The sequence below is a fragment of the Rattus norvegicus genome, chromosome 14 (assembly GCF_021556685.1).
Source record: "Rattus norvegicus strain SHRSP/BbbUtx chromosome 14, alternate assembly SHRSP_T2T, whole genome shotgun sequence".
Lineage (NCBI taxonomy): Eukaryota > Metazoa > Chordata > Mammalia > Rodentia > Muridae > Rattus > Rattus norvegicus.
In genome coordinates this window covers 43,852,136-43,869,552 of record NC_141547.1, presented here as the reverse complement: position 1 = coordinate 43,869,552, position 17,417 = coordinate 43,852,136, and the positions used below count along the sequence as shown (strand labels likewise).

The following is a 17,417-nucleotide window of genomic DNA, read 5'->3' as shown; positions in this document are numbered from 1 at the left end:
AAGCCCCAGTTGCAGTGCAGACCCTGAGACATTCAAGACGCCAGATCTGTGCGATACCTACCAAGGAGAGTTGCCCATAAGGAGTAGAATGAACCTAAGAGAGAAGAGTGTGTTACCAGCACAGAGCTGGAATGGCAGAGACATCTAAACCCTTTGGCATCAAAGAGGTAGAGAATTTTGGAGTTTTTCTTGCTGGGGTTCAGACTTGCTTTGGTCCAGTATTTCCTCTCTATACCTCGACTCCTCCCTGTTTTGAAATAGTATGTGTATTCCGTGCCGTTGTATGTTGGAGGTATGTAAGTTGCTTTTAAATTTTATAGAAAGTTACAACTAAGAGATGGCCTTGAGGCTCAGAAGAGACTTTGGACTTGGAAGTCAGGGTTGAGGCTGAAAGACTATGGGGACTTCTGAAGCTGTACTAAATGTGTTTTGCACTACTACATGGCCAGACTACAGATGCCAGTGAGCAGAATGTGGTAGTCTGAATGAGATGTTCTTGGGCACCTGAATACTTGGTTTTCTGTTTCAGGAGGTTTGGGAGATGCCTTGCTGGAGGAAGGGGTTCACTGGGGAATAGGCTTGAGGTATCAAATCCTCCCTTCATCATCCCCAGTTAGTTCTCTGGTGTTGCTGTTCAGATTGTAAGCCCTCAGCAGTTCCTGCTACCATACCTACCTGGGGCCAGGCTTTCCCACAGTTATGGTGACAGTGATGGTGATGACAAAACCACAAGCCCCAAACAAACCTTCCTTCTTGAAGTTAGCTTGATCATGGCATTTTATCACAGCAACAGAAAAGTAACTAAGAAACCCTTCGGTGGAGATGGGAAGGTTGAGCCTAAACTGGGTCACCTAAGAAACTGAGACATTTAAGTTTGTACTTTATTTAGAAAGGGCATTCTTATTCCATTGCTTCTACTCTGTTCCCACACCTTTAATCATGCTACAAATGGGAGACACTGTTGCAACAGGGCGGACCAGGGTAGTGGTCAAGGAATCGGTAATGTTGGGAGATGGTTTGGTGATCTGCTAGGGAGGGGCAAGAGTCCAGGATGATTCCAGGCAGTTCCGACTTGCCCACCTGGAAGGGCTTCTAGAGCTACTCAGCACTACATGGACATTAGAATTTTAATGCAGCTTTTACTTTGACCTTCCTCCCAGGAGCCATCCAAATCAGAGTGCTCACTAAGGTGTTAACCCTCACACCCCCATCCCCACCATATCAAAGCCACTCCCTTCTCATCTTGGGCCACTTTTCAAGCCATCAGATCTACTTTACATATTTTTTTTTTTTTTTTGGTGCAAAGCCCAATAGAAGACAGATATTCAAGTTTCCATTATCCTCTGTCATCTTGGGTGAAACATGCACCTACTATAAGCCTGGCAAACAATTACATAGTCATCACATTTCCACCTCCATTTAAATCCAAGCCATTCAAGCATACTGCTAATGATTGGTGACCAGTCAGTAGCAATTAACAAATCTCACACACACACACACACACACACACCAACTTCTTTGACTATTTTATTTGGAAATAACCCACCCAAGACCCTCATCACTTACATTTTAAACAGAACACTATATTGGAATATGAACTAGTGAATTCTGGGTCTCCTCAGGACAAGCAGTTTCATTGCTGGAGGTTACCGGGTTCTAGTTTAATTGTACCATGCAGTTACAGTAAGGAGCAGGGAATCTATGTATCACTATGTTTTAAGTAGTACCATGCCTCGCTGAAGCATCAAAGTGAGAATGGTGAACTTACAGGGCCTTTAAAACATCTTGAAGTAATAACACGCCATAGACTGAAGCCGGGTTGTTTTAAAACATTACACAGAACTAAAACAATTGAACCAATTTGTCCTTTGTTCTTTTTATTGCGTTGTTTATTACATTAATACTGTTTTTAAAAGAAACTCAAAGGCATCAGATTCTAGCCTAGCACCAAGCCCCGTGACTGGCCTGGTTTCAACCGGGAAAAAAAGTGCCTTGAGGCTGCTAGCTCTCTTAAAATGCGAAACGAAAGGTCGGGAGGCTGAGCCCCGGGCCAGCCTGAGCTCTCGCCCCAGGTGGGAGAATCTGCCGCAGTTTGCAAAATTTTTCTGGCAGCAAGGCTGACCCGCGGCCGCCTTTTTGCTCCAGGGCAGTGGCCCTGGGGAGTTGGACTCCTCCCGGGGTCTCCACCTTTCCAAGCAAAGTCCTTCCAGGCTGGAGGCGCTTCCGGGCCGCCTCTGCAGGGTAGGCGAAAGAACAGGGGCGACCTGGAGTCTCGGAACGCAGAGCGCCAGCCAGCGCACAGGCAGCAGCGCGACCCTGTGCACGGAGCAGCGATCGCGCCGGTTGCCACGGCGCTCCCCGGCGCCGGGACGCACATCCTCGGCCGCGACACCCACTCCATTGCCCTCCGCCCCGGAGGGGCGGCCCTTCTCGCGGGAGCGGGTGATTGACGGCCCCGCTCCCCCTTCCTCGGCTCGCCTGCGAACCCGGGCTGTGTGTTTTGGAAGCGGCGCTATGGGTCTGGAGCGTGTGACGCCGGGAGCGGCCAACGCCGCCCTTCCTTCCCCCCGGGGCTCCGGCCGCAGCAAGGAGGCCGGGACGGCCAGGGCGGGGCCGCAGGCTCTGGGAGCAGGGCGCGGGGCGGAGCGCTCAGCCGGGTGGAGGCCCAGGGTGGAGAGCCGGGCGGGGGCTGCTCACGCCCAGCCCGGAGGCCGCGCCGCGCCTCGCGGGACAGGTCGAGCCGGCGGGGCGGCGCCCGGCTCGGGGGAATAATGAGTGTCTGTCAGGCTGGCCCCGGGTGACTGGGCGGGGCGCGGGCGGGGGCGGCGCGGGAGGCGGGGGCGGGGAAGGGCAGGGCGGGGTGCGTGTTTGCCAGTGACTCGCCGACCCCTCCGGCGGCTGCCTCCACCCAAGTGGGTGGGGACCCCTCCCAGCCCAGGCGGCTGTGGCGGCTCCCGCTGCCCCTCCCTGACCCTCCCACCCCGGCTCCCAGCCTCTACTTACCCCGCCAGCCCCGGGGAGGCTCGCAGAGCGAGCGGCGCCGGCGTCATGTGACTGCCCGGAGTTGGTGCCAAGGAGCCAGAGGGGAGCCGGGAGCGGAGCCGCGCGGAGCCGCGGCCGGAGCGCAGTGCGAGCGCCACCCGAGCCGACCCCACCCGCGCGTCCGTGCGGTCGCTGTCCCTGTCCCCGACGCCGTCCGGCCCGAGGCGCTTGACCTGCGGGCCCGCGGGGTTCCGGGCGCCAGGGAGCCGGGCCTGGGTTTCTTGGCCGCTGTGCTCCGCACCGCGCTTGGCAGAGTAAGTCCCCGCGCCCTCACCTTGCCGTCCTGCGCCCCGCTTTGCGCCGCATCTGCTTGCTTCTCTCTTTTTTCTCCCTTGGAGAAAGCAGGGCGCGGATAACGAGTTCGGGGTGCAGCGAGGGCTCCTTCGGGCTTGGGAAAGTGCATCGGAGCTGGGGTGGAGGAGCGAGGGGGAGGGGGGATGGCGGGCGGGATCGTGGGATAGGGGAACTCGGTGGAACGGGAGCCCGCGGGCGGGGCTCACCTGTGTGGTCCCGGGCCCCCCGCGCTCCGTTCCCATCGGAGACCCCGGCGCACCCCCCCCCCCGAGCGACCGCGTTGGAGAGAGCCAGGTAGCAGCGAGGCCGCGCGCCTGCTCCTGCCCCCTCCCGTCCAGACTCGGGGCTCCCGCCCCCCGCCCGCGCCCCCAGCTGCGGCCCAGCAAACTTGGAGCCCAGCCTCCAGCGCCCCAGGCGAGAAACTTGGGGGCGATTGGGACTGAAGGAGCATCCCCTTTTCCGTACCCGGAGCGCGCTAACTGCTGGGTCATTTGACTTGTGGGGGAAGGCAGGGGGAGGAAAAGAACCACCGAGGTTTGGAGAGTCTGCTTTTGGGGACGTGGAGAGAACCTGCCGCAGTGCCTGAAGCAAAGGATTGCAGCGTGGCTAGCTGTGCAGAGCGCCTTCGGTGTTAGGGAAGCGGAGCCCCGTAGGGACCACGGGACTGTGGTGTGGACCTTTGAATAGCTTGGAGGTGGCAAATAAGAGTTGGAATTGTCATATCCATGTCTTTGGCGGATAACAGAAACACTTGTGTAAAATTTTACTGCAGTTCTTACAATAGTATTTTACAATAATGCTAGTTGAATATGAATAAGCCTCTGAATAATTCAGGTTAAATGGACACTGGATATTGTTCACCTTGTATTCTTCAAAATAAACACTTTACACGGAGTCATTGAGATTTTATTCTAAGAACTTATTTTTTCCTCAAATATTGTTGAAGATACTTTATTCTCAAGAGTCTGGTGTATGGGGGGAAAGTATGAATTGGTATTCTGAACTCATTTAGAGTTGGTATCTTGTTACTAATATTGAGTGAGCATTGGCCAGCTTAAATGAGAATTTTATGCATAAATTTGAGGAACACTTTTTATAAGAAATTCTGCTTGCATGATAACTTGCTTCATCCTAGGCATGTAACACGAACATCTTCATAATTTTATGTTAGCCTTTATGACGAAAGAGCACCCTGACTTATTCCTTGGGTCAAAAGTGTGTTCTGACCTTAGGCTGTTAATAGAAACCTGAAAGAAGATGTTTGATTAATTTAAAGCCCCTAGAGAAAAATCAGTTTTCTCATCAGTGAGGTTTGCTGCAGGCCGTCCCCACGGTCCAAGTCCTGTGAAGGTGCTCTGTAGAGACCATTTGGGTGAAATGTAGGAGAGTATCAAACTGTAGGAATGACAGTAGCTGCTTGGGTTGTAACCCCTTCTACGTACAAAACTACATAGTTGTGGAAGTAGCTATTGTCTCTTTGCTGCAAAGTTTCTGTATTAAAATCCAATCTTGCTGCTATGGGTACAGCGATGCCTTTTCCCCCTCCTCTTTTTCCCTCTTTAACCTGTAGTTATGTCTACATACCAAATCCTGAGGTCTCTGATAATGGAAACCTGTGAACCATCTTGGCTAACAAAGTATAAAGAAACAGTACTGTGGCTGGGACTTTAAATGGACCCTGCTGCCTTAGATTACCTCAGGGAAAAAAGTCATTGATAGATTATCTGGTAAAATTGGTGCCGAAGTTTATGAATTGCATATCAGTTTTGGAGTAAGAATAACATTCCCTAAAAGGCTACTTTTGATAGGTTTATTCTGAGAACCAGTGAGTAGCCATGTCTTTGGCTATATTTGAAAAAGAATGAGATTTTCAAATGAAATAAATAAGCAAAATCTGTCTTCGAATTTAGCTGGGACCAAAAGAAACTTGAACTCGGTCCAGCTTTGGTTCTGTGGGCTAACTCAGTTGTAGCCTTAATTCTTACAGCTGTGCATTCTCTAGATTTTCCTCAATGTGCACAGTGACTGGATCAAATCATTATTCCAGCGTAGAGTTTGGTCAGGGCACCGGGCTGCTAGCCCTTGGGACCTGGCCTAAAGGGACAAAAGAAATCAGAAAGGAGGCTGGCACTAGGTAATTCGTTCCGGTCTCTGCAGCTTGAAGATGACCAAATCACGTGTGTACTTGGATGTTTACTGTGTGTGGCAGCTCCTGTTTGTAAATAGGGCAGGTCCCCTTGTATAAAGTTGGTGTTATTATTCACACCCATAGAACAAACACCTCCACCCCCCTGTTGTTGTCTTAAAAAACTCCAGCTGCTCATGAATATAGGGTCAGGGAGGGCTGGCTAAATGTTTCTCTGTGCTCTCTCTCCAGCACTGCCGGCCGGGCTGTTTCCTGTTCTTTGTTTCAAGGCTGGGGTTTGCGTCATACATTCCAAGTGGCATATGTGTGCTCTTTCCTGTTTCAGGCTGTTTTCTGGTCGATCAGTAGCCTAAACCAGGCCATGGTCCCTGCCCCTAAACTTTGTATCCCCACCCGCCACCCGGGGAGTTATCATGTCTCTACACTGTGATTGCTTAAGATGCCTGTGTTATGTCATAATGAGAAGTCAGTTAACCTTTTTACACACACCCTTTGCCCCTCTGTTTATAAGGGCAAATCAATACTTTTCCCTCTTAAAAAGTTATCCTTACTGTTGCGATGTTAGAGAATTTCACGGGCATATCAGCAAATCTAAAGGAAGTTGTTTTTGCAGTTTTCCTGTGAAGATGGATACAGCCATTGTTTTGAGATAGGCACATTGCCCTGAAGCTGTCAAATTTAGATCAGGATTAACACCTTAGAGTTAAAGATCTGGCTTTGTGCGACAACTTTGGCCCACCCTTGCTCATTTTCACTCAGACTGCCCAAGGTAGGCCCAGGGGGATGGAGAATTTGAATAACTTGGCCACCTGGGCCGAGCTGCAAAGTCTCCACTGTTTTAAAGGAGAAATCTCTAGAAAAAAAATTTCAAGCAAAGCATGATATGTACCAAGAAGGAAAAAAAAAAAATCCAGGGTTTTTTTTTTTGTTGTTGTTGTTGTTGTTTTTTTGGGATAAAGATTAAACCAGCAGAATTATATTTTTAAGGGCAAAGATCACTATACCCTAGAGGTGATTTCTAGCCCACTTTAAGAATAAAAAACTTAAGGAAAGGGAGAGGTAAGTGCTGCTTGGTTTTCTTGAATGATGGTTTGGAAAATTGTAATCTTCTGTTTTGAAAACAGAGGGATGCTTATCTTCCTCATAATATCAGTTTTTCAATCTCTAGCTTGTGGCCTCGACAGTCTGGATAAACTGTTAGTAAGTTTCTCTCTCTGTCTCTCTCTGCTCTTGAAAAAAATTTTTTTTAAAAAAGAAAGAGTTGGGGGTGGGGACTTTTATGTATCTTTTTCAAATTTACTTGGGGATTTTCTTTAAGACCTAAAGGAATGAGGTACAGAGATGGACTTTATTCAAGTTGACTGAACACAAACCAGCCCTGAGTGGCCAGTATTCAGAATAGCCAGTTGCCTTAAATATCTCATCCTGCTAATAGTTAGGAAGGGAAGATATAAGTAGTATGATGTGAAATAAATATTCCAGCTGCCTCATCTATGAAAGTTACTAAGGTCAAACTGTAGGCTAGCAATACTTTCCTTGAAAAAAATCATGGGAGTCTTAGAAATCCCCAGTAGTGGTTTGATTTGTTTTCTTTTTTCTTTCTTAGAACAAAGCAACTTGAAATATTAAGCTGCACAGAGAACAAGAGACCCTTAAGCTGAAGTTCATAAATTATTTAAATTGAAATACAAAGTTAGTAACAATCCAACTAGATTGGGTAGACAGTCTTGGTGACCAGATCCTCCTTTCTGCTTGGGTGGGGACAGGGAGGTGGCTAATAGGTTTGATTAGGATCTGGTCTACTCTATTAGGAGTGTAGCAAGCTTTTAAGTGCTGTGTTAAATTGTTGGGCAAGTTGTATCATTTGGTAGTTGTATCATTAGACATGGGGACAATAATTTTATCTCTTCATATAACTCATCATGCCTAATTTAGCTTCATTGTCTCTGAGTTCTTTTTCAAAATTCTGGTTTTACACCCACTTGCGCGGGCGCACGCACGCGCGCACACACACACACACACACACACACAAGTTGGACTGGTTTCTGAAGTGGCTAGTTAGCATTGGTCCTAGCTGTTATGGGGAGAGAAGTCCCTAGAATCTTAGACCAAGTACCACCTGGTTTGCTGAGAGGTATTTTCTCTCAGAGTGAGCTGGTAGAGGAGCAGGATGGTCTACAGTACTCTCGTTTCAGGCTCCGGCTGTCCAGACCCTGCTTCTCATCTTAGACAGTCATGCCAGAGCTCGGAGACAGGAAACCAGACAGAGTCTGCCCTGATAAGGGAGAGTATTGTCTAAAGGAGGTAGCCCTGCCCCCCTCCCCCAAACACTCCTTCCTTGAAAGTTAGTAGGGAAACAGGGCACTGTAGATACTTTATGATTCCGGACTAGAGATGTTTTTCTCTAAAGCAAAAAGAGAAAAAGTGTGTATGTACGTATATGTGTGTGTGTATATAATATATATATACACACATATATTCTCTACTGTCTGCACACCGAATGTGGACTGTGACTATCTTCGGTGCGCTAGTTAACAAAACTGTTCTGTGCCTTGTTCTGCGTGTTTTCAGTCAAGCTCTTTGGCAAAACTGGTTCCTTGAGGTTTTTGAAACTCATTTCCATTGTGTTGGCAGGCTGAATACATTATCATTTCCCCAGCTAATTGTTAAGGGGGGTGGCGCGAAGATAGAGCAACAACTGAGGAACGGCAGGTTTCTGGCCCTCTGCGCCTGCGCACTCAGTTCACCCTCCTGGTCTAGCTTTCTCTCTCTCGGGACTGGGACTTGCTTTAGTTGCCGGGTCTTTGAAGGTTTAGGGATCATGCGAGAGATGGCTTGGAGCAGGAATCAAGCCCCATCCACGGAGCTTAGTCCAATCCGGACAGGATAGAGGGAATGGAGATGGTTGAAATCAGCCTCTACCCTGGAGAGCAGCCTGGGGTTGTCTCCCGGGGCCTCTGCCATTCTTTCCAAGAACTGCTTACTGTTGGAGTGAGTCTAATCAGTGCCATCCACTCTTTACCTGTGCTTGTACTTTATACCCTGGGACCTTCGAAGCTTTGCACTCCCGAATACTCTGATTAGTAAGATCAGTTTCCTGTCCGGCTTCTCCAAACCTGGCACTTTAGTCTCCCCTCATCCCTTCAAGGGTTCACATTTTGTATTTTAGACCTCGGACCGATGCTCACCCCGGGTTCTTGCCCTTCATGTTTATCCTAACATGAGAAGTGTAGTTTGACATCCATATACATTTGTTCATCTCACAGGTATTTATTGAGCACCTAGTCATTATGGGTAATCTCATGTTGTGTGCAATCTTTCTGAGTTATGCCACAGGACAGAGAGGAGCTGCACTGAGTGATCTAACCTGGAAAGGCATTTTGAAATCTTAATTGCTCTTGGAAGCTCCCGTGGCACTGCTTACAGTTTACCATGGACCAGTGTGCGCACCACACCCTCTGGGGTTGGGGAGTGACCCCGGGGTGAGGTGATTCCACCCACAAAAACGGCTCCCTCCACCCAGGGTGTGCAGCACAGAAAAGCTCTGGTCTGCCAACAGGCACACTCTGGTTCTTGGCTGTGGCTCCACGAATGTGGACAAGTCCCTCTGTTTCCTCATTTCTAAAATGGGGACGAAGACCTGACCCCTCCGCCTTTGTACAGTTAACTGTGAGGATTTCCGTATTTACTCGGGTAAAAGCTGCCAATTTTTCTCAGCGGCTTTATGGACCAATTGCAGGTGCATTGGCTAGCAAGACTAGTACCCTAATTGGGAGCCTTCAGAATGTAACTTTTGATCTTGTGTCCAGAGAGGCTTGGGAAGAAGGGGCAGGTTAAAAATTATCCCTGTTGGCTACTGTGAGATGACCACTGAGCCTCATTCATTTCCCTGCGAGGACCGGTCTTTTCACAGAAGGCCCCTCAGAGTGTAGTCCTCTCTGAGTTACCAGTGGTGTGCCAGGTCCTCAGCCTTGAAGTCAGACAGTAGACTTGGGTTCGAGTCCTGGCTCTCCAGCTGTGTGAACGTGGCAGCTTGTTAGGCCCCGCCCTTTGAAGTGTTTTCGTTGTGAAATGAGAAGGCAGTTCCCACTCAAGGCACGAAATGACACAGATGGATAGAGAACAGGACATTCGTCATGAAGGTGGTGGTAACCAGCCAGACTGACATCTCTGTTGTTATTGAGTCTGGGTATCTCCATGTAGCCCAGGCTAGTGTCAGAGTTGTAGCAGTCCTGTGTATCCCTCCAGAGGATTGGGAATACCAGCATGTGTCCCCCACACCAGGCAGAAGTATCATCATTAGAAAACAAGAAAAACCCACCAGCTACAGCTGGCTCCTGTCCCCTGCCCTCTTACTGTTCTTGTAGGTTTCAGAGCCCTTGAAACTAGGCTTATTTAAAAGTCCCACAGGGTGGATATGGGAAAAAAAGTGTTGGAAGATGACAGTGGGAAGAACTCCAGCGGCTATGTAGGCCAGGCTAAGGGTAAGGGCAGTAATTTTTTAAAGGAAGTTTTGATCACTAATTTCCTGTAGGTCTGGGCCCGCCCTCCCTCCCCCTTGGAACCTGTTTAAGGAACATTTCAAGTGTGTTCAGGAGGAGATGACTTGGGAAGTCCTTCTCAAGGCTTGGTCACATAATTAATTATTATTATTGGTGGGGAGGGGTTGCTTGTTTTGTTGTTACTCCTCTGGGCCTAGCATAGAAACATCTTTGTTTTTGCTATTCCTTCTGAGTAAGAAAGCTTTCTAAGGTGTCAGGGAAGAGACCTGCCTGGACCCCACTGGTAGGGGTAGGAGACACACCCTTCTAGCTTGGTGAGGTAAGAGGCGGCCAACCTGGATGTAGTGGGGAGCAGTCAGCTGGCCACATAGGGTGGGGGGAGCCTCGAGCAGGTCTTTGAAGAATTAGAAGGATTTAGATAAGCCGGAAGGGGAGGGGGCGTACCACACTGTTGCTCAGCGCCTGGGCCAAAAATGAACAAAAGCTTGGTGTTGGGGAGGGGGAGTCGGCCGCTTGGGGAGCTTGGGCTGGTTAGGAAGCTGGTGACGGGCACAAGCAGCCAACCTCACCCTGGCAGCCCCAAGCTACCTTGGAGGAGGGGCAAGATGAGGTATAGGCTGCTGGCTAAAGGGCTGGGCTGCATAGCTGCCTCCCCTCCCGTCCCCCAGGACTCCAGCGGGAGGCCCGAGGACCTGGCCCCCTGTGGCTGTGGTGGAATTGGAGAGAAAAGGGGTGGGGCAGACTTCATGGATGACCTTAGGTTTCCATGGTGAAAGACGGAAAATAAGGCCAATGGGAGTTAAGGAGGGGCAACCTCCTAGAGCAGGGACTGGGGGTTGGGGAGGAGGGGGGTTGGAGAGGAGGAGGGTTGGTCTGGACTGGAGCCACGTTGCCCAGTAAAGGTTTGCAAGTGCTTTCTGGTTTGTGTTTACTCTTGAAGGGGAGGGCACCTTCCCCCTGCACAGTTTTGTATGGAAGGTGCAGTCCTTAGGTAAAGTTCAGTGGGACTCCAGGCACTGGGAACTACACTCTGACAGTTCTTTCTGGTTATTTTTAAGGTTCCAGCCATCCTTGGTTCAGGGTGGAATTTCCAGGAACTGGCTGCAGCCTGGAGCCAGTCAGGTCCCTCCCTGTCTTCCCACTCCCTGCAGGGTGGGGCCCCATGGGTGGAGGCCTAGCAGGGTGGAGTGAGGTGGGTCTCCAGTGATAGGGAGGGCACCTAGTGAGCCAGGCAGATGAGAGGCCCTGTGGCCTCACACAGCCTTTCTGGATTTGATTATATAACGCCTCAGCGAGGAGAGCCGTGAGGGCTTAGGCGAGGCTTTTTTTTTTTTTTTTTTTTTTTTTTGAGCCGGGTACACAGCAGGATTAAGACATTGCGGGTATATTTCAATTTATCCTGGGTCGCTTGCCCTTAAAACTAAAACACAAAATTGTCAGCGAGCGTAAGGAGGAAAACAAATGTGTAACCCAAGCACTAACCAGGTGCCCTTGAACTTGAGAGCTGGCGTGAAGGATAGATACAGGTTTGGGTCTCCGCAGCCCTTAGACTAGCTTGGAGAGCTGGAGGGAGTGTGTTTGGTGGCTGCCTTTCCACCTGTCCTTATTTACATGTAAAATCAATTGCTTCACTCGGTCTTTCCGAAGTACAGGGTGTGGGCAGAATCTTATCTGAAGCTGTGTCCTGTTTGGACAAGTTGGACTCGCCCTGGCAACTCTCCATGGGGTGGAGCCGATGGGTGGAGGCAGAAAAGTAAAATTGGGTGGCTCGTTCAGAGCGGGGAGGGCGGATCACTGGCTCCTTGGGTCACTGCATCCCATCTGACACGAAATAGTGAACTTCTCCCTTTTACAAAACAACGTTAGTGCAGAAATAAGTGCACTAACGTTGAAATAACGAAGAAATAAGAGAGGCAAAGACTCGGAGACCCCCAGTGGGATTCTGTTCAGGTCGACAGTGGAAGAGCGAGGTGGGTGAGTCCTTGGATGGTGTGAAAACGGGACACCCTTCCAAGGTAGGTGCCAGCACCACAAAGCAAACCTGGCTTAGGGTGCCTGCCCCTCTGCCTTTCTGGCCATTGCATGGTACTTCCTGTAGTACTCGTCACTGGGAGCACTCAGAGTTTGCTGGGGAAATGTACAGAAAGGTTTCTTGAGAAAGGAAGTTCAGCTCCAGGGCCGGTGCTGGCCCTCCTGGCCAAGATACACAGTGAGCTCCGATCTTTGCCCTGTCAGTTCCTTTGGAGAGAGGGTGGGGACCAGTAACGTGCTTACTTCCTCTTTTGAGAATTGGAACTCTCCGGGAGTGAAAAAGGTACTCACTGATTGTTGCTTGTCTAGTATCTGTTCTCTGGACACCTGGCTGAGTTCCCCTTTGCAGGAAGCAGGTAATTGGGACAAGACTTAGGGTCAGGCTAGGAAGAGAAAAGAGCGGCAGGTCTTACTTTGTCCTCAACAAACTGAGAACGCTTGACTCTATTCAGCGCCCCCAACCCCCTTTCTTTGCCTCCCTTATGAAGCAGCTGTGCCGTGAGCCTCACAGACCGCAGGAGCGCTATCATTTCTAGAAGTCACCTAAATGATTCTCCAGGCTTCTAATATATAGTTCTACAGTAACATGCTGACAGAAATCTGACCCTCGGTTTGATAATCTGCAGTCAAAAGTAGAAGAGGGGAGGGCTCACAGAGGGACGTCACTGTTAAATGAAAATTCGGTTTTACAGACTCTTCCCCACAAAATGACCCAGTTGTTCCATTATGGGAAGTTACTTGGGGGAAAAGTGATTTCCCTATTTGTTGGTTTTTAAGCACTTCAGTAACTTTTGGAAACAAAAATAAGTTTTGCCCCCACACCATGCTGTTTCTCCCCCTGCCATTGCTTAATTCAGGTTGAGAGTGTTTAGCCAAACCAGAACTAAGATGTAAAGAAACAACCACATTTGAGGCTTTCTCATCTCTGCAGTGCCTACATAAAGTGGTTAATAGAATTCCTCAGCTTGGTTAAAACCCACAAGGTTTTAAAGACCCTGAGGCTGGTACACGCCAATCTTCTGCCAGCCTCTTAAGGCTCCATAGCCTGTTCTTGTGCGCCACCTACTGGTTCTCTTTAGAATCGCTGCCAGTGTGTAAGTGTCATGGTTTCAGAATCCCCTTTTAAAAATGAAGGTGTGGTAGTATGCATCTGTCACTCTAGCACTTGGGAGGCAGGTGGAGCTCTAGGTCAGCCGAGGCTGTATAGTGAGACTTTCAAAAGAAAAAAAACGAGCTCTCAGAGAAGGATAAAAGTGCAGAGCACTGCCCCTGGGTAACAGCGGCTGCCAACCAAGTTTAAAGATCTCGACTCTTACAGGTCTCAGCTTACGTTTTAGTTACGTGGAAGACACACTGCTAGTGCCATACTCATTATTTCCTGGTTTGAATATTAACTTTAATTCCAGTCTGAGGGATTGAATCCAGGGCCTTGTGGTGCTAGGTAAGCATTCTGCCAAGAGTTGTACCCCCTCTTCCCTGGTTCCTCACCAGAACCCATCAAGCCTAAAGCAGTGGCCAAGGCGATTGGTACAGAACGATTGCTGCTGTCATCTTGAACAGGCAGTCTGATGTGCATTGGTGCGCTCCCATTTTCTTGCTGTCCCTTTCTGTGTCTTTCCCATTTGTTGTTTAAACGTTTACCTACAGACTTAAAGAACTGAAACACCATCACACAGATATTCGAGGCCAGCCTCTGCTCCCAACTCTGTTGTGAGTCCAGAATGGCCTTGAACTTGTGGCATTCTCTTGCATCAGCTTTATCCCGAGGGCTGAGATCCAAGCATAGACCACCTCCCATCTCACTTGCTTCCCCCAGAAGCTTCTTATTAACAGTTGTGGGTTTCAGGCATCATTTATCCTGCTTTCTATATTGCTCTGGGGTTTGAAACCAATAAATGTAGTCGTGTATGTGTGTGTGTGTGTGTGTGTGTGTGTGTGTGTGAGTAGTACATACCACAAATCCCAAATCTGCATATCTGTTGAGATGGGTAAGTCAGAGGGAAAAGAATCCTGTAACTTGGGAAAGGAGTGTGGTCCGTATCCATCTTGTGTCAAGTGTTGCCTCCCTGGGGCTGGGCTAGGCTGTAGTCTGAGACCTCAAAGCCTCGGGTCTCTTTCCTATCACACCTGGAAATGTGAGAGCCAAGATAAGCATCTGGTGGGATAGATTCCGAGAGCAGACTCCAGTCAAAAGACTGAGATGTTGGTGGGAAGCTGCTTAAACTCTCTGACCTTATCAACGGGAGCAGAAGTGTCAGCTAGCTTTACGGTCTCTAAAGCTACCAGAAGATACCCCTTTCTTCTCTAAGGGTGGGGCACGGACAGGTCTTAGAGCCCTTACCTGTGTGTGTAGTTGCTCAATTAGGACCAGTTATTAGATGCCAAGACACAACGTGTTTTCTTTCTTCCTAATAAGATAAAGTTTTTGTTTTGTTTTGTTTTGGTGTCATTTTATCTTTTGCTGGGACACCTGAGAGGGTGATGGCACCATGGAGTTGAGCCTGGTGTCACAAGATTATAGGACGAGTAATTATGAAGTCAGGGCCTCGTGTTGGTGGGTAGAATTTACATGTTGCCATGAAAATCAGAGAAGTCCCATTGACAACACTGAAGGACAAGAGCCACCCGGTACCACATTCACGCTTGTATGCCAGTGTCTCTTAACGCAACTTCTAGAACACACGAATAGTAAGTAGCCTTGAGCACTGCGTTCTCCACACTGAGGCAGAAGGTGCAGAGACACTAGAACTTGGAACTTCTTTTAAAGATTGTGTTTTTATTTGAAATTATATTGCAGGTGAATGCAAGTGCCCATGGAGGTCAGGAGAGGGTGCCCATGCTGCCCATGGGTCCCCTAGGACTGAGGATATAGATGACTATGAACCACTCTGATGCAAGAACAGTTATGTATTAACTACTGAGCCATCTCTACAGAGTTTTTAGTTTTTTTGAGATAGGGTCTTGATATGTAGCCCAGGCTAGCCTCATGCTTGTGGGAGTCCCCCTCTCTCAGTCTTCATAGTGTTTGGTTTACCAGTGGGCCACTTTCTCAGGAGAAACTTGCTCATTTAGCCACTCGAACCTTGGCTTGAGTCAAAGCGCTCGCTAAGCACGTAAACCAAGTTGGGATAGTAAGGCTCTGCCGTTGTGTGAAGTCTGTAGCAGCTGGCCGGTGGGTCTGTGCAGCGGGTTTCTAATTACAGAGCAGGACAAGCTCTAGGTGGGCACTGCCTTCACTGGAGTGACTGCAAGCTCTTATAGGAAAGGGGTCTAGAAAACTGTTGTGGGTGAGGGTGTGTCTCAAAATCCAAGTGGACTTTTCTCAAAGAAATGTAAATGACAAAGAAAGATGAAAATGTTCAGCATTAGTAACTCAAAAAGAAACGATGTATCATGGGGAGACCATCAATCAAAATGAAAAGCAAAAAATTCCCCTTTAGAGACTTTGTCTTAAAAATTAAACTGTGTAGGATACAAGTGCAGAGTGTTGGGCTATTTCTAGTAGTGAACAGTTTGGAAACTGTTGGAAGCATAAGGGTGCAACAATGCTTTTTTTGTTTTATTCCTGTGTGTGTGTGTGTGTGTGTGTGTGTGTGTGTGTGTGTGTGTGTGTGTGTACACGCACAAAATAGAGGGCAGCCTGCTCACGATCTCTGTGGTAACTGGTAGGCAGGCTTAGCAGACACACTGGTCTGCCGAGCAATCTCATTAGCCCCTGTTTCTAATGAAAGGTGACACGTTTTGTTCAGTTTTATTTTGAGGCAGGGTTTCTCCGTGTAGCCATGGTTGTCCTCAATTTACATTGCAGGTCAGGCAGGCCTCAAACTCACCTGCCTTTGCCTCCCGGAGTGCTGATGTAAAAGGTGTGCACCACCACCCCCAGCCAAAGGTGACAATTTAAACTGATCTTGTCACAGAGCAGGGTGGTTTGATGGTCTGAGTCTGTACATCAATAAAGAATTGAGTGACCATACAGGGACCAGACTGTGTGTGCCACATGCTCGCTTAAACAGGTTTGGAAGATTAAAACCGGGGTGTCAGCGGTGGCTGCTCCTGGGTTTCTTCCTCACTGTTTTCTCCTGACAAGCACGGGGATGGGGCGGACCTTCTACTGAGCTGCCCAGGGATGCCATGCAAGGTTTCCTGGCAGAAGAGGCTGTACATATTGTTCCAGAAATGTCAGGGTTTGTGTAGCTCTATTAGAAATGCCTCTTCCACTTAGTTCTGCCTCCGAGGCCTGGTTTTAATTATGCGAAAGGCCATCTTCTTCATAGTACGTATGGGAAGTGAGAGAGAAGACGAGTGAAACTAGGAGGTAAAGGGATGTTTTCTTTTTCTTAGTTTATGTGACCTCAGAATTCAGACCAGGCATGCTGTTTTGTTTTCTAGGCCAGACATCAGAACACCCTAGAAGGCTTAACCAAAAGAATGCTCATGTTTGACCCAGTCCCTGTCAAGCAAGAGGCCATGGACCCCGTCTCGGTGGTAAGCTTCCCCAAACTGATAAGCTCTCTTAACTGATATAACATTGTGTGTCCTGTTTGTTTCCTAAAGTGCTTCTTGTTTGACAGGCGTTTGACAGGTGGTGTTTCTCAAAGCCCCCGGTAATAAACAAGGTGCCACTACCCCCACGCCCCGAGATAGGGTCAGCCGTAGGCCGATCTGTTCATAGTGAAAGTAGGTTCACAAATGTATGTGTAAAACGCTTTGAGAATAAAGTGATTTTTTTTTCAAGAGGAAGACAGAAAGCATTGACAGAAGCCATATGGGGCTGCGGCTCTAGGAGGGATGGCTTGAGGAGAAGCCAGCCAGAGAGGGGACTTGGCAGGGAGACCAGATCGTATTTCACTTGGAAGAGTGTGTGGCTGGGTGGGAATTACATCTACGGTCTCTTTCTAAGTCTTAGTGCTAAGTCATCCCCTCTTGGGAGTCAGGCCATAGTGAGACTCAGACACCGGGAGACTAAGACTTGGTCCAAGTGTTTGTGTAGGGCCACAGAGATGAGACACAGGTGACAAGGAGGTGCCCGACTTTTCAAGGCAGGAGCAGCTTAGACACAAGGATGTGGTTTAGTAGCCACTGACTAACAAGTCAGCTTTCCCAGCCTGCCCTGCTCTTTTCCTCCACGGGATCGGAAAATATTCACAAGGGGAAAAATATCTTGGCCTGGATGTGTATCTGAAGGTTGGGAATGACACACTTGCAAAATTAGATCATCCTGAATCCACTGGCTATAGAAGTTCCTGCCAGAAATACTTATACAAGACCAGGGTCACTCCAAGGTGCTTGGAACTCAGTGACCGTGGCCACTACTAAGGGTGATGTATTTACTGTCATCTGCAACAAAAAGTCAGTGAGAGCATCTTTAAGGAAATAGCATTTACATCCTAGCACAATAATGC

The 17,417-nt window shown here is 48.7% G+C and overlaps 1 protein-coding gene across 6 annotated transcripts in view; it reads left to right on the top strand.

Moving 5' to 3' along the window:
• Positions 1 to 2,831: 2,831 nt before the first annotated feature.
• Klf3 (KLF transcription factor 3) overlaps positions 2,832 to 17,417 on the top strand; it is a 31,338-nt gene continuing 16,752 nt past the window's right edge. For 2 of the 6 annotated variants that reach the window (XR_015636487.1, XM_087582121.1), the window contains exons 1-2: positions 11,781 to 11,999; positions 16,405 to 16,500. Coding sequence is in view for 3 of the 6 variants with exons in the window: in XM_087582121.1 (XP_087438247.1) it covers positions 16,444 to 16,500 (57 nt within the window). In the remaining 3 variants the exon portion in view is untranslated. 6 annotated transcript variants of the gene reach the window in all.